Source organism: Medicago sativa, chromosome 8 (genome assembly GCF_051527215.1).
Source record: "Medicago sativa cultivar Bolivia chromosome 8, Bolivia_mono, whole genome shotgun sequence".
Taxonomy (NCBI): Eukaryota; Viridiplantae; Streptophyta; class Magnoliopsida; order Fabales; family Fabaceae; genus Medicago; species Medicago sativa.
The window spans coordinates 12,881,905-12,897,293 of record NC_140756.1 but is presented as its reverse complement, the minus strand read 5'-3'; the positions used below and the strand labels follow the sequence as shown (position 1 = coordinate 12,897,293).

The 15,389-nt window shown below is 31.7% G+C and overlaps 2 protein-coding genes across 8 annotated transcripts; both read left to right on the top strand.

Annotated features, from left to right (window-relative positions):
• The first annotated feature begins 1,718 nt into the window (after positions 1 to 1,718).
• Positions 1,719 to 6,305, top strand: LOC146897071 (putative F-box/FBD/LRR-repeat protein At1g78840). 7 transcript variants are annotated; one of them, XR_015021328.1, is made up of 4 exons: positions 1,719 to 1,754; positions 2,626 to 3,937; positions 4,014 to 4,193; positions 6,017 to 6,305. XR_015021328.1 is itself a non-coding variant. In XM_085732107.1 (4 exons), the coding sequence occupies exons 2-3, from the start codon at positions 2,762 to 2,764 to the stop codon at positions 4,188 to 4,190; spliced, it is 1,278 nt and encodes a 425-aa protein (XP_085588233.1). In that variant the 5' UTR covers positions 1,719 to 1,754; positions 2,626 to 2,761; the 3' UTR covers positions 4,191 to 4,193; positions 6,017 to 6,305. The 7 variants fall into 7 exon arrangements, 4 of the variants coding, with proteins under 4 accessions (XP_085588233.1, XP_085588236.1, XP_085588232.1 ...); XR_015021329.1 differs by having other exon boundaries at positions 1,719 to 1,952; XR_015021327.1 differs by having other exon boundaries at positions 1,719 to 2,148.
• Positions 6,306 to 8,080: 1,775 nt separating this feature from the next.
• LOC146897070 (Metallo-hydrolase/oxidoreductase superfamily protein) lies at positions 8,081 to 14,458 on the top strand. Its single transcript, XM_085739322.1, has 12 exons — positions 8,081 to 8,347; positions 8,454 to 8,584; positions 9,549 to 9,661; positions 10,485 to 10,526; positions 11,062 to 11,117; positions 11,252 to 11,328; positions 12,607 to 12,726; positions 13,083 to 13,159; positions 13,262 to 13,325; positions 13,448 to 13,498; positions 13,573 to 13,621; positions 14,030 to 14,458. Exons 1-12 carry the CDS (start codon positions 8,221 to 8,223, stop codon positions 14,146 to 14,148), a joined length of 1,026 nt encoding a protein of 341 aa, XP_085595448.1. The 5' UTR covers positions 8,081 to 8,220; the 3' UTR covers positions 14,149 to 14,458.
• Positions 14,459 to 15,389: the final 931 nt, after the last annotated feature.

Sequence of the window (15,389 nt, the reverse complement as noted above, 5' to 3'; positions counted from 1 at the left end):
ATTAAATACTAAATTTGAATATCTCTCATAGTTAAAGTTTCAAATATTAATTCGTTTTGCTGTGAGAATTAACTTAACTCATTCTGTTGAAAACAAGGTGAAGTTTAGCCTGGGAAAGCAAAGTTGCTTCCCACCATGGGAAAGGCTTCAATTTAAGGACAGGTGGTGGTCATTGCCTGTAAACCAAAAAACAAAAAAACTTAAGGTTTTATATTTTAATATTTTCTGTCTTTTTGCTACTTGACCTCCCTGCTTTGATCATAACAACACAAATTACTACATCTTACAATTAATCTTTGTAATACACCCCATCAAGTTTCAGACATAAAACTTAAAACTTAAGAAATAAAAAATTCGACATAAAGCTGTCTCTAACAATGTTGTTGTCTTTAACTTAGTTGTAGTTGTTCTTACCAAAACCCAGAAAAGTGAAAAAATATCATGTTCATCCAAACTCCAAAGCTTCATAGTCCAGTGAAAATCGAAAGCATCATTTACTAATTTTCATCAAAATCTTCATTCACGAGTGTTCGAAAGCTTACTCCAATTATTTAAGTACTTCCATTTCCCTTTCAAAACATAAAGTACTCCGATTATTATTCTTTACATTAAATATTTCTAATAATAAATCAACCCAAAAACCTAAAATATAAGAAAAAATAAAACCTTTTTTCCTATTATTATGTTTTTTTTTTAATATTCATCTTTTTACTAAACTCAAATTAAATGCAATTTACATTCAATTTGTTCTCCTTTTTATTTTCTTCATAATCATAGTAACAAATAGTACAAATTGTTTTTACATTTTTTATGATGCTTATTCCAAAAAAAGGACAAAAAATTATACATCAAATTACTATGTTTTAGTTTTCTTAATAAGTGTTATTTGGTGTATTTTTTTCTTATAAATTGGCCACGTAGGGATTATTTATTTAACAAAATATACTCAGTTTCCCAATTCCTCCTAAATGTATTTACGTACACCTCTTTTATTATTATTTTTAAACTACAATACCACTAAATATGACTAAACTATTTCTTTCATAAATAAAACACTAATTATCGGTAAGTATCTAAAAAATCACCACACTTGTTATTCTACGTAAACATTTTTTTTCAACGTGTTATTCAAATTTGATGTTATTTCAAACTACTATTCAATGTAAACATTTATTTTCGTATATTAATTTAATTTAATATTTGATCTAATTATTAACACAATTTTACAAGGAATAATAATGGAGTCCAAATAATATTTTAAAGTTCACATTTTAAATTACAAGCTCACGTTTAATTGCCAAAAACCCATAAACTATTCCAAAAAACCCAACACTCCAAACAAATGAGATAATATTATTTATTCCTGAGGTGGGGTCACAATTTTTGTTTTTCATAGGCCATCAAAAAGTTTAAGCAAGTGCCAGGTGAGAAATCTAAGCCGTCCAAATATAAAACCAATATATCAAGGGTCTTGCTTAAACTTTCCCATCTTGGGAAACAACTTTGCTTTCCCATACTAAACCTCACCTGAAAACAATCCCTCTTTATTTCTAAACTTTTTGTATATGACTCAAATTCTTTGTGCGTAATTATAAAGACTAATCCGCATTAAGGAGGTACTTTGGTACTATTCATTTTGCATACTACTCATTTCTCATTTCAACACACACACACCTACAAAGTAACTACAAAACAAAAAGAAGAACCGTTGTCAACGCGCGTGCATGCCCATTATCATCATCTTCCATAGTCAGGTACCAAATTCTCTTCCTTTTTCAACAACCCATTACTTTTTTTCTTCTTCTTTTTTAATTTTTATTTGTTGGCTTGTGACTTTTTCAACCATGGAATAGTAAAGTTATCATCTTTATTGTTCTTTATTGTCTTAATTTGATTTTGTTACAAATTTCCTTGATGGGCTTTGAATCTTTTTCTTGCTTTTCCATTAATATGTGAGTTGGTTTCTTTGTTTCAATTTTCTTTGAGGTTTCTGTTTGTTTATGAGGATTGGTTTGGATTGGATTGGAGAAGTTTTCAAACTATGTGTTCTTTTTTACATAAAATTGAATTGCTGATATAACCAATCATTGAAGGAGCCTCAAATTATTCAATGTTATGCATCAATAGCACCGGCACTTCCGATCAAAGGTGTGTCCGACCGATGACATGTCACCAAATTATGCCATTTTTTAAAATTATTATCGGTGTATGTGTCTGTGTCCGTGCTTCATAAACCACCGGTTAATTACTCATCTTGATATCTTCCACTTCCTGTTGCTAAGTTTTCTTATGAGAATGTATATATACTATGGTTCTTTTTATAAGGAATAGTTAATGTGTTTTAGGTCCTAAATCCTAATTATATGAAATAGTGATCCATTTTTAAGTTTAGTAATTGCTAAGTATCTACTAATTCTATTTTCATTTCTAATGCAAGTGAATAAATTAATCTTGAATGAGTTTAATAGTGTATGTACTATTGGTATTTCTGGAATAAGTTAACACTTTCCATTGATCTTGGTGATATCAAATGCTTTTCATTTGTCTTGGTGAATTAGTTGTTTGTTTCTTATATATAGAATCGAAGGCAGTACTTAAATTTTCCGTTTTTTTGTGTGTTGTTAGATTGTACATGGAGGTATGCTGCTGCTGAACCAATCAGCTATTCAATGGATAATTTCTAGTTTGGAGGGTAGTAGTTTGATGGGAATGTGATTGAGAGCTTCAACTCGATCGATTCAGTGTGTGTTGTGAACCTGGAATGCCGAAAACTAGTTTACAGGAATCTGGTTCTGTTATGAAGAGGTCTAAAAAGACAACTTTGATTTCTCAACATGTGTATAATTGTGTTGCGACAGGACACCAGGACAGGCTAGGTGACATGCCAGATTGCCTTATTCATCATATTTTGTCTTTTATGGAGACAAGAGATGCAATTCGAACTTGTGTTCTATCGAAAAGGTGGAGGTATATTTGGACATCAATTCCCTGTCTGTACTTCAACAGCAAATCATTCACTCGGTTGGTTGATTTCAAGAAGTTTGTGTTGTGGGTTCTATCTCATCGCGATAATTCTCATGTCAAAGTTCTTATTTACTATCGCTTTGGGGTAGATTATGCGACGGATCAGTATCTTTTGAATAAGGTTATTGAATATGCAGCATTACATGGTGTCGAAGAAATCAGAATTAATCTCCGGGCCAAAACCTCTGGCTGTCCACCAATTGAAATTCCGTTGCCTCTTTTTACTTGCCAGTCCTTGAAAAGACTCGAGTTAAAAGATTGCCAACCTACAAACGTCTCTTCTCCTTTTGGTTGCAAATCATTGGACATTTTGCACCTCGAGCATTTTTCAATGTTTCCTACCGCAGCCGACTTTTCAAATCCATTTGCAAGTTTAGCCGAACTTTTTGGTTTTACAACATTGACAGCTTTGCACCTAAATAGCTTTGCCCTATGTTATACGGGAATGGAGCGTCTGGATCCATTTGCTAATTGTGTCAATTTGAAGATTTTGCAATTAAGTGAAATGTCCTTTAAGTCAGATTTGAGTCCTAAGGATTTTGTGATATCTGCTCCGCAACTCAGTAACTTGAGTCTAATTTGCAACCGCTTTAGATGTAAGATCGTAGTTACTTCACCACAGCTTCTCAATTTCAGTTACTTGTATTCCACACCTTGTGCCTTCTTTGAGTTTAGTCTTCCTTCTTTGGATGGATTGATCATTGATGTTCATGAATTACACGAACCTTTGGAAAAATCTCATCGAAATAAAAGAGAGGAGACTTTACATGGTTTGATCAATATGTTACGGGGACATCATAAGGCTGAAGCTGTTAAACTATCCTTCTGTACAGTTGCGGTATAGAGAAAAATTTCTGAGTGTGTTTATCTGTTTGTGTTTGTAAACGCACACAGTGTGTGTGCGCGTGATAGAGTATGTGTTTCTTCTTTGAATTGTCAAAAGAAATATAATTAGGATGGACTAATTTTTTATTTATATTCAATTTCAGGTTACTTGTGGGGCTGCAGCCTTAGAAAAGCCAGAATGTTTGTCTTATAGTAAATGGAAGTCATTGAACTTTGGAGTGGGATCAACATATAAAATCTTCATCAGCAAACTTGACCATATAACTGCCTACTTCCGCAATTGCTCTCAGCATGTAGACTTTGAGATTGTGAATATTTAAAAGGTATGCATAGATCCTGTTCATCCTTAAATAATTTATTCTCCCTTTATTACTATGAATATGAATTTTTGGAACTTTCTCGTTTTCTTCTAATCTGAATATAATATATTTGTGTCATAGTTGATCACATATCATTCTAAAATAACAAATTGGTCTAATGATTGGTTAAAATTTCTAATTAGTGGATAATACTCAAATCTATTGACTATTTTGATGTCAAGTTTCTACTAAATCTTATATTAATTTGCGTGTATACTTTTTCCGGACATGAGAATTTTGGATGTTACCCAATAGGCTTCAAAGTCAGGTTGAGTTTGAAAACTTTTCAAAAATATGTATAGGATAGGCTTATTGAAAGTATTGAAGCGATTAATTTTATCGAAGTGATTGAATCTATATTAGAAATGATCTTAACTCTAGTTTTTTAATACCCACAGCAAGATGTATAGGTTATACAAAAATGTCAAATAAATTATTGAAACAAAGAGAGTAGATATAGAAAATGTGTGAACTGATTTATCCCAATTTTGTTACTTGAAAATTCCTTCTGATATAGACGTTTGTAAAATTTATAATGTGTACCTCTTCCTGAAATATTCATCCCATAGCAATGTCTCACTTTATACAAGACTAAGGGATACCTCAATCTTTCCCAACAGATAGGGATACCCTATGAAGCACAAACATGGACACCGGACACGACACTGATTATAATTTGAAGTGAAATATTTGAATTTAACCACGTGTGTCGGTGTTAGACACTGCACGTGGTGCAGATTAGACACGCCTTCAAATTGAAGTGTTAGTGCAACTTAAGGGATACCTCACCAGATGCTTAACTAAGGGTTACCTTACGAAAGATAATGCGAATTGATGCCATGAAAATTGAAATAGCTCAATATGTACTAAGAAGGCTGAATCAGAGTTTAGATTTTCTCAAATGTGTTCCTGTGTTTTCATTGTTCGTTCTCAGTTTTAGAAACCCTAGATTAGGTATATATACACACCCAAAATAGTTTAGGAAAGAATCAAGTATGGAACTTGCGAAATGTTCATATTTCACTGTATAATCAGGTAATCAATCCTCTTGAACTTGTAAAAAAAATATTCAAGTCTAGAAGCTTAACAATCGACTGCCCTATATAATTGATTATTTGGTTCTTATGAAATCTGGTAATCAATTTAGAACAGAATAACCAATTATGAGAGTATGGTCATTGATTTCTACTTCAAATAAAAGCTATATTCAAAATTTAGCATGAAATAATTGATCCTGGACTTAAGTAATTGATCAAATGAATTGTAAAAACTATTTTAGCAACTTTTTCATAAACACACTTACAAAGAAGAATGTACTTCTATGAAAAAACTGTTTGGAATTTTATTTAGAAGAGTCTACATTTCAATTTTACTCACATAGAAATTGTATAACTGTGAAAGATATATGTTGACTCCCCAAAATACTTGCATAACTGTGCAGAAGACTCAAATTTTAAATTACAAGATTAATGTTTTCTATTTTCTTTAGAGCAGTGGAAGATGATTAGTATTTGGCTTAAGCCTTACCCATTGTTTTACAGTTCATTAAGTATTTGTACGGTACTTTTATGTCGTGCCTGTGGATGTAAATAATTATACATGTATCTATTTATGCTCGTATCAAAAGAGTCACCATGATAACATTTTTGGGTCGACTTTACTAATGAAACTATTGATTCTACATTTAACATTTTCTTGGGAGTGTTTGATTATAAACTTGAACTTTAAGTAATTTCTGAATCAGTTTTTCCCTATTTGATTCTTTTTTTTTCTTGTTTTTGTATTAGATTTTGAAGGATACTTTGCACAGAAGGTTTGGCTTATGCATTGCTGAGGTGAAGGTTAACCCAACATTTGGATCCTTATGATGATATACACAAGGATTATTGCTTGGTATGGTTTGAATGGGAAATGATTCGGATATATTCTCCTTATGTGAATAATTGTAGTAATAAAACAAGATATAATGAAATAGAAATTAGAAATTTAAATACATTACACAGATTTGTATTTTGACTGTAATTTTGTGGCCATTTCTCAGTTTAAAAAAAAACTGAATATAGACTTTTTTTGTTCTTTTTCTCTTTCCCTAAATAGCAAAATAACAAGAAAATAAATAATTTTGTCTCCAAAATTGAATCATGAGAGAAAAACGGGGTACTGGATTTCCATTTCGGGTGTTATCGGAAGTTAAGTCGGACCATGCTTTATTTTTGGGTCATGCTAAAAGAAAGTTTTAAGTTGAAAATGACACTTTTTAAACTTTATATTTATCACAATCTCCTTTTTACTTTTTTTGCCATTTATAATTTATGTGTATTTAAAAAATACACATAAAAATTAATGGATTGTCGTACTTGACATCAAATTTTTGATGTCAAAATATCATTTCTCTTAACCATATACATAATTAACAAAAAAAACACTTCTGACATACTAGTGGATTATTGTTAAATTAACTAATAGTGGTTATGGCTGATAGCAAATAAGTTAACAAATTGAATTTGTAGTATTTTGTATAATGTTAACAAATCGAATTTGTAGTACTTCGTAAAATTAGCGGTTAAATTAGCTGATAAAAATGAAATGTTAAAAAAATATAATTAATATTTTTTAATTAAGACAACACATGTAAAATTGAGAAAAAACGATAAGATATAAGGTTTTTTTTTATATGTGAACATAAGATATAAGATATAAATTACTTGAGACATATTAGAAAACACTATAAGTTATAAGTTAGTAAAAAATATTAATTATATTTTTTACTAATTGTTACTCCTTCCCATTTATAATAAATGTTTGTTATTTTAAAAAAATAAAATTGTTTTAAAATGAATGTCATTTTCACTTTTCAAGGTAGATTTTTTTTTTTAATTATACCTCTAATTCATACATATCATGCACATTACTCTCAAATCATTATGGGCCCGTTTGTTTTAGATTTTAAAAAAAATGGATTTTCCTTCGTATTTTTAGAAATGGAGTTTTTTGAAATTTACTCAAAAATAGTAAAAGTTATTTCAAACTCATTTGATATAAGTTAAAAAGGAGATTTTGACATTCACTAACTTAAATATTCATTTTTTGAGATATTACATAGTAAAAATTACATATTTTTTCAAAATGACATCTTTCAAAAATGATTTTTATGAAAAGCTATTTGAAATAGCTTTTTTTTTAGAGATTTTCTCAAAATTTAGTATCCAAAAAAAATTATAACCAAATGATGAAATACTTAGAATGACATTTTAAGATAAACTATTCAAACCGATTTTTCATTTGAAGTTTTCCTTAAAATTTTCTTTGTTAAAAAAATTATAACAAAAACACATTACACTACCAAAATCTATTTTAAAAAAAGCTATAACAAATGGGCCCTATATTTCACTTATGATTTGGAAAACACATCAATAGTTAACAAGATTATTTAATAAAAATGTCATCTATTTTGATAACTTTATTGCATTTTTAATACGTGTGTATCAATAACTACTACACCCTCCGGTCACTAATATAAGCAAAAATTCACTTTTTAGATACATTCAATTAATGATGTATGTGGTCTTTATTATATGTCGTATACATCATTAATTGAATGTATCTAAAAAATGAATTTTTGCTTATATTAGTGACCGGAAGGTGTATATTAATTACACAGTTATCAATACAATAACTACTATATTATTTCCTTTTTTAGCATCCTTAACCAATGCCGCAAGTCACCGGTTAACATTTCCCTTATTTATTTCATATGAATTTATAAGCTTTAAGCTACATTCCCTTGAAAAAAAGCTTTAAGCTATCTAAACTCAATTTGTTATTGTTAAACTTAGCTTTATTAAATTGATGACTAAAGTTATTAATAAACTCTATCAAATAATAAATTATTTCAGGACACTCAGGAGGAGAGCGAAGATTTTCAATTGGAGCTGTAATAATTTTGGTGATTTGTGTGTTGTGTAACTGTAGACACAACACAGTTGAACCAATGGTGGTTACCTCCTCCATTCGTCTTCTTCCTTCTTCCCTCACTTCTCTTGTTCATCATCGCTCTCCCTATTCACGCCGTTTACGTCCCTCTTCCATCTCTTTTCCTCTCTCTCCCATCCACTCTCGTAACCTCTCTCTCTCTCTCTCTCTCTCTCTCTCTCTCTCTCTAACTACATCTTCATTCCTTATTATGTATGAATTTCGCTTATTATAATTTGATTTGTGTTGCAGTTTCTTCCAATGGAATTGGTGATGTTGAATTACCCGTTGATCAGTCACAAGTTATATTCATTGGAACTGGAACTAGTGAAGGAATTCCGAGAATTAGCTGCTTGACTAATCCTTCTTCTACTAAATGCCCGGTACTATAATTATCAACCTTATCTTATCATCAAATTCATAATTTGATTATCGAATTCGAACATATGTAGCACTTAGAATTCATATTTAAGACATGTCACTGACGCATGTAGTTACATTCAAATTCAGTCACTTTCATTTTCTTAAGTTATCATCAGGGTTAATGTGTCAGTGTCGTGTCAGTGTCAGTGTTTCGTTTAGGATTTATTTTGAAGTATGATGTTTGTTAAGGGAGTATTTTTTTTTACCTTTTTTAATGGTTATTACAATAATTGATCCTACCATCTTATCTTACCATATCATAAAATCATAATTTGAGTATGGAATATATGTAGCACTGACATTTCAGATTTAAGACATATTAATGTTAGATACCGAAACAATATCGATAAACTTAATTACGTTCAATCACTTTTATTTACTTAAGTTAGTGTCTTCATGTTAGTGTCAATGTCGTGTTTGTTCAGTGCTTCATTTATGGTTTATGTTGAAGAATGTTTGTTAAGAGATTAAGTATCACTTAAGTTGAGGAAAATTTATAGGGTAGCTGTAATAGCGGTAATGTTGTATGGGACAAAGTGTTGGGTTGTAAAGAACCAACATGAAATTATAGCATTAGAGAGAGAGTTGGGGTAGCAAGTGTAGTTGAAATGGTACAAACCAGGCCTACGTGGTTTGAGCATGTAATGAGAAGACCTGTAGATTTTGCAGTAAGGAGAGTAGTCAAATCACTGAAGGCAGAGGAATACCTAGAAAAACTAATTAGAAAGATCTAGAGATTAATGATAGAACTTTATGGCATGCTTCAATCCGTGTAGCCGACCCCACTTAGTGGGATAAGGCTTGGTTGTTGTTGTTTATGTGTCTGGATCTTGTTTGGTGTTTGTGTCGGTGTTTGGTTTAGGATTTCTATTGAGGAATCTTTGTTAAGAGAATTATTTTTGCCTTTTTTTATGGTTATTGTAGGTTTGTACAAAAGCTGCTAAACCGGGTGATAAGAATAGGAGACTTAACACAAGCATACTCATTCGCCACGCGAATGCCACAGGAACACACAATATTCTTATAGATGCTGGAAAGTATGTTTCAAATTTCTGTGTGTAATATGTATTGCAATTATGCTAGGTTATGAATTAGGATGAACATTTTCTTCCTTTTATTTTGATTTCAATCCAAGTTTGTGATTTCTTGATGTTTTTTCCAAAGTTAGAGTTTCTTTTCTTTTTATGGACTCATGAAAACTCTAATGGAATGTTGACAAATTAATAGATAGCAATTGTGGTCTTCCTGGAATATTTTGCTTGTATAATTCATATTATATGCTGAAGAAGCTTGAAGTTGATTCATTTACAAGTGAAGGATTTTTTCACTGTTTGTTATTGCAGTTTATGCATTACAAAACCTTTCAACGGCTTAATTCATAGCAGAAAAAGAGAGAAAACCAGAGAAAACCTAGTCAGGATATGATATATCAGGGAAAGAGAGAAAACCTAGAGTAGCGAATAATTCATAGCAGAAAAAGAGAGAAAACCAGGGAAAGTGAGTTCTCCCTGTTCTTGTATTTCAGGAAATGAAAGTTAGATACACATTACAATGAGATTGGTGTTTATGCAAAGAGTGGTCTCTAAATCAGTTAGTTTACTGCACAGTTGGTTAGGAGTTAGGACTGTGTCCTGAAACAGCACCTGTCTGTTACAAAATAAAGCTCGCTTAGCCTATCTTGACTATAACTCGATTAATATATAGTGTGTTAGGAAATAGACATGCATACAGTATGGATATGTTGAAGTTTTTAAAACTGAGAAATTCAATTCAAGGCCAGTTTCGAGGAAAACAAAAATATGATTGTGCCTCACGTGTTTGCTTAATTTGGGAGCTGATAACAAATTTTCATTGTTGCAGATTTTTCTATCACAGTGCTCTCCGGTGGTTTCCCGAATTTGGGTTAGTTTACCTGTTCAATTATTTTTTCTGTTTTTGATATTGTTATTTGAGATAGCTTCTCCTATTTTCCATATTGCTTTTCGGAAAAGTACTCTACAACTTTAATAAGGGTTAGGAACTGCATGTAGAATGGAATATTTGAGCAGGACATTCCAAAACAGAATAGATAACCTGCACAAACAACGCGAGATATATCATATATGCACCATTAGAGCGGTTCATATAAAGTTGTAGTGGGACCAGGGTGTTGTCCATAGTGTATGAGTTAAGCTTGTGGCTTTGTGCAAGTATTATAATTGGGATTATCAAATATCTGGAATGCATTTTGATACCTATCAACTTAAGAGACAAAAATTTCACAAGAGTTGTACATCAGTGGCATTTCTTGTGGTTTTAAATATTTTTCTTCTTGAAGATCTCTTCATGAGCCTAGAGCTTATGATGTAGATCGCATTCTTGCTGGTTTTCTTTTTCTTGTTATATTTTTCTACTTTGCTTTTTTTAATATCTCTTTGATTAGTTGTATTTCTGTCAGGATAAGAACACTTGATGCAGTTATTATTACTCATTCTCATGCTGATGCAATTGGAGGTCTCTGATGTTAATACTTTCTAATACTCTGTGGATAATTCATAGCAATATGAAAAATACAATTCTTGACTGAAGTATCTATTAAGAAAACTAACTAAACATATAGACTAAGCATGCTTCTCTCTTCTCCCCAGGTCTTGATGATCTTAGAGACTGGACTAACAATGTTCAGCCCTCCATTCCAATTTATGTAGCCAAGCGTGACTTTGAGGTCCTCTTCGCTGCTCTTTCCTTCTGAAATTAAAGCTTTCAATTTTACTTTCTTCCTCTGCTTGTTGTCTATATATATGTCTAAGAGACTAGGACACGTTGCTATTATTAAGATCAAATGTGGAAACTGTAAGGGACTCCCACATATCACCGTATTAAAAAAAATCAATGCTTTTCATCAGAATTTGCGATACTATTAGAATTTTATGTTGTATTTATGTCAACATGTTTAAATGGTGTTTATGCCTTCACTGGGATTACCCGAGGAAGGTACAGAGCTGATATTATTGAAGTACTCCCTCCGGTCCTATTTACAAGAGACAATTTACTTTTTAGATACATTGAATAATTTATACATCTAGACTAGAATCTAAACCAAATACATAATTTATCTAATGTATCTAAAATGTCAAATGTTTCTTGTAAAAAGGACCGGAGGGAGTATGTGTTTACATATGTTACTTAACAGTTAACACCAGTTAATATCTGCATCTGCCTCAACATTTAAAAGATGTATATGATGATTTGTAGTTAAAAATTGAGAAGGATCAAGTCTTGCTCTTCTGATATAATATGAAGACTAGAGAGTTGTTTATTAGAAATTCCTGTATAATATCTTGATCCAAAGGTTCTGTATTATAATTTGTGTGATGGAACAATTTTTTCACTATGATAGCTTTTGAAATTCAGGGAGGGATGCTGTCCATCTTGCTTTACAGTTATGCTTGTCTCTTAATAATTTACTATACATTTAAGATAATTTTCAGGATTTAGATTGCTACTGTAGAAAAATGAAGTGTTTTCAGGGATATATTTTCCTTCTCAAATATTATAACTTTCGGGATGAAGTATAATAAGCTTGATTTTGTTAGGAGACCCTTATTGAGTAGATAAAGTGTGATATTAATTATTAAGCAATGAGGCTTTTCCACCTAATGGACCAATCTTTTGGATTTGTCTCTTCTCGTGGGCTTAAATCCTAACGATTGGTGAACTTCTTCCTATAGTAGACGCTTACAACCCTTTCAGTAGGGGTGGTGACATCCCGCCTAATAGATTTCTTGACGTTTAATTGTTACATGTTTCTAATATTTACTTTCCCTTGTCCCATGGATTTGGATTTCCTGTTAATAGCACCTGCTGCTTTATCCTGAAAGTATAAAATGATTTAAAGCTTGTGAAGATCACCGGACTCATGAATCATTTGTTATTTCAGTTCACAATTGCTGATATATGTTTTTCTTGAATTTGCTCATGTGTTCATCACTGAAATGTGCAGGTGATGAAGAAGACCCATTATTATTTAGTTGATACAAGTGTAATCATACCTGGTGCTGCGGTCTCAGCATTGCAATTCAATAGCATATCTGAAGAACCTTTTTTTGTACACGGATTGAAGGTCGGCATTATTGACAAATATAATATAATGAAATGATCGAGGGTGTTTCACTACTTTTTCTGTTCACTCAATTTATTTTCTCATTTATTGCACAATCAATTGATGTATTTAAAGGATTTGAATTGTTAGTGCAAAAGTACTAACTAGCTTACGCTATTTTGCTACATCAGTCCACTCTTATAACTGCATTTTAAAATTAATGCTATGACCTGAAAAAATGAAACACTCCCATTGGAAATCCGTGTAAAACTAATTTACACTGATATTCTCTGCCTATTAAATTCGTAATTTCTGACTGAAATTGTTGTGCATGGGCTTGGCTCTAATTTCTTGTTCTTTTTATGATTGTACTTCAGTTTACTCCACTACCAGTGTGGCATGGTCAAGGTTATCGGTCCCTTGGTTTCCGTTTTGGTAATATATGTTACATAAGGTGATGTTTCTCACTAAGTGGAAAAGTTTTTGCTCATATTATAATTCAGTCCAGATTTTTTGTCAATACATATGTGAGTTGATCTTGAGTCTAATTTTGCAGTGATGTCAGTGAAATTCCTGAAGAAACTTATCCACTTTTGAAGGACTGTGAACTTCTAATAATGGTGACTCCGCTCCCCCTCCTACCTTATCTATCTTTCCATAAACTAGCCTCATTTTCACATTAAAAAATTAGAACTATGGCATAGTATTTCTCTTTGGCTCATAATGTGTATACTTTTGACAGGATGCTTTGAGGCCCGATCGCTCTTCAGCTACACATTTTGGACTTCCAAGGGTAATTCTGATCTTCCTTTCACATTTGTTGATTTTTATCTTGGAGAATAAGTTTATTCTGATCATCCTTTTCAGGCCTTAGAGGAAGTGAGAAAAATTCAACCCAAAAGGACACTTTTTACTGGTATGTTCATCTTCAACTTCCATGTCAGCATAATCTTCCTTCAGCTTCATGCCTTGATTTTCTTTATGCAACAGTCTACTTAAGTTCATTGATCAAATATTTAGGCATTATGATAGAATATCTCCTAAAGTTCATAGGTAGTAACTAAAAAAAATTGTGGCAGTCACTATTATACACACCTGGTATCGTCTGCGGTCGCGTTGCAATCTTTTATATTGTGGAGAATTGCGATCAAATGCAGCCGATGCTGCATCAATCGCAGTCACCTTGTGGTTCACTTACATGAAAACCTTTATACTGCAGCCAGTTGCAGTTCCGAACCTTTATTTAAAACCATAATTACATATTTCATCAATGAAAATGTTTCAAAAAAGTAATTTTTGATGTCTCGTTGTTGGCACCTTGAAGGTATGATGCATCTGATGGATCATGAAGAAGTGAATGACTACCTTACAAAATTATTGGAGTCTGAGGGCCTTGATGCGCAACTGAGCTATGATGGGCTTTGTATAGCAGTCAGACTCTAACTACAGTTTCACTCATAAAAGGACAATTATTATTATTATTTTTCTCTCAAAGAGAAGTTTTTGCTTATTAAATAAACATTGAAATGAATGTCATTACCAGGTTTTTTATGGTATGTACATTTTGCAGGCTCCTGCAGCTATTCTGCCTTTTTCCCTATCACCATTCTTTATTTCTTCTTTACCTCTCTTAACACTATGATACTATACATATGTTATAGGAATTTATCATGTGATAACTTTGCTTTATTTTATAGTTTCATTTCCCTAATAGTGGTAAGTCACTAAATGTGATCTATCAGCATGTTTTTAATTTTAGTTTGTTATTTGCTTTGGTGATGTATCATTTGTGACTGGTGATGATCTAGAGTATTTCAATTGATCACTTTGTAACTGCCTCAGCTATATAACTAGCCCAATTTCTTGAATTAAGGTAACTCGTATTTCCCAAACTTATCTTCTTTTCTATGAAAACTCTAGCATTTCAACATTTATTCTTTAACACCGGAGTTCATTCAATCATTGAGTTCCTTGTATTAAAGTAGGTAATTTCTAGGTTAATCCCTAAAAATCCATTTTCCGTCCAAACATATGATTAGAGATTTATTTCCTTCAATGAAAGATTTAATGATTTTTATAGTGAGGTGGTACTATTGGGATAGCCGATAATAATGTGAAATTCAATTAAATCCATATTTAAATGAATACCATATTTTAGAAAGTTTTGGTTGGATTTGTGGTAAGATCAAACTGGGTGAGAATTATAAATGACAACATTAGAGAGTTGGTGTAAAGTAGACTTGGGTGGTTTTTGCATATAAAGAGAAGACTTGTAGATTTTATAGTAAGGAGAGTATCATATGGAGAGTAGTCAAATTGCTAGATGCAGATGAAGGTCTGGAAAAACTATAAGAAAAAATACTATAAAAGGTCTAAAGATTAATGAATTGGCTAAAAATATGATATATGATAGAACATTATGGTGTTGGTTGATCAGTGTAGCTAGCCACACTTAATGGGGATAAGACTTAGTTGTTATTGTTGTTCTTGTAGTCTCGTTGGCGGCATTTTAGGATTCTATAGGGTATTGACTGTCTTCAAAAATTATTGTTCACAATAAGCCATAACTAGAACCAAAATTCCAAATGACTACTACCATCAATTATCAGTTCTGGTTGAATGGATGAATGAATGTCCAGGCTAGGTTTGAAGGATCTTATTTATTTATTTTTAAAAAAAATTCT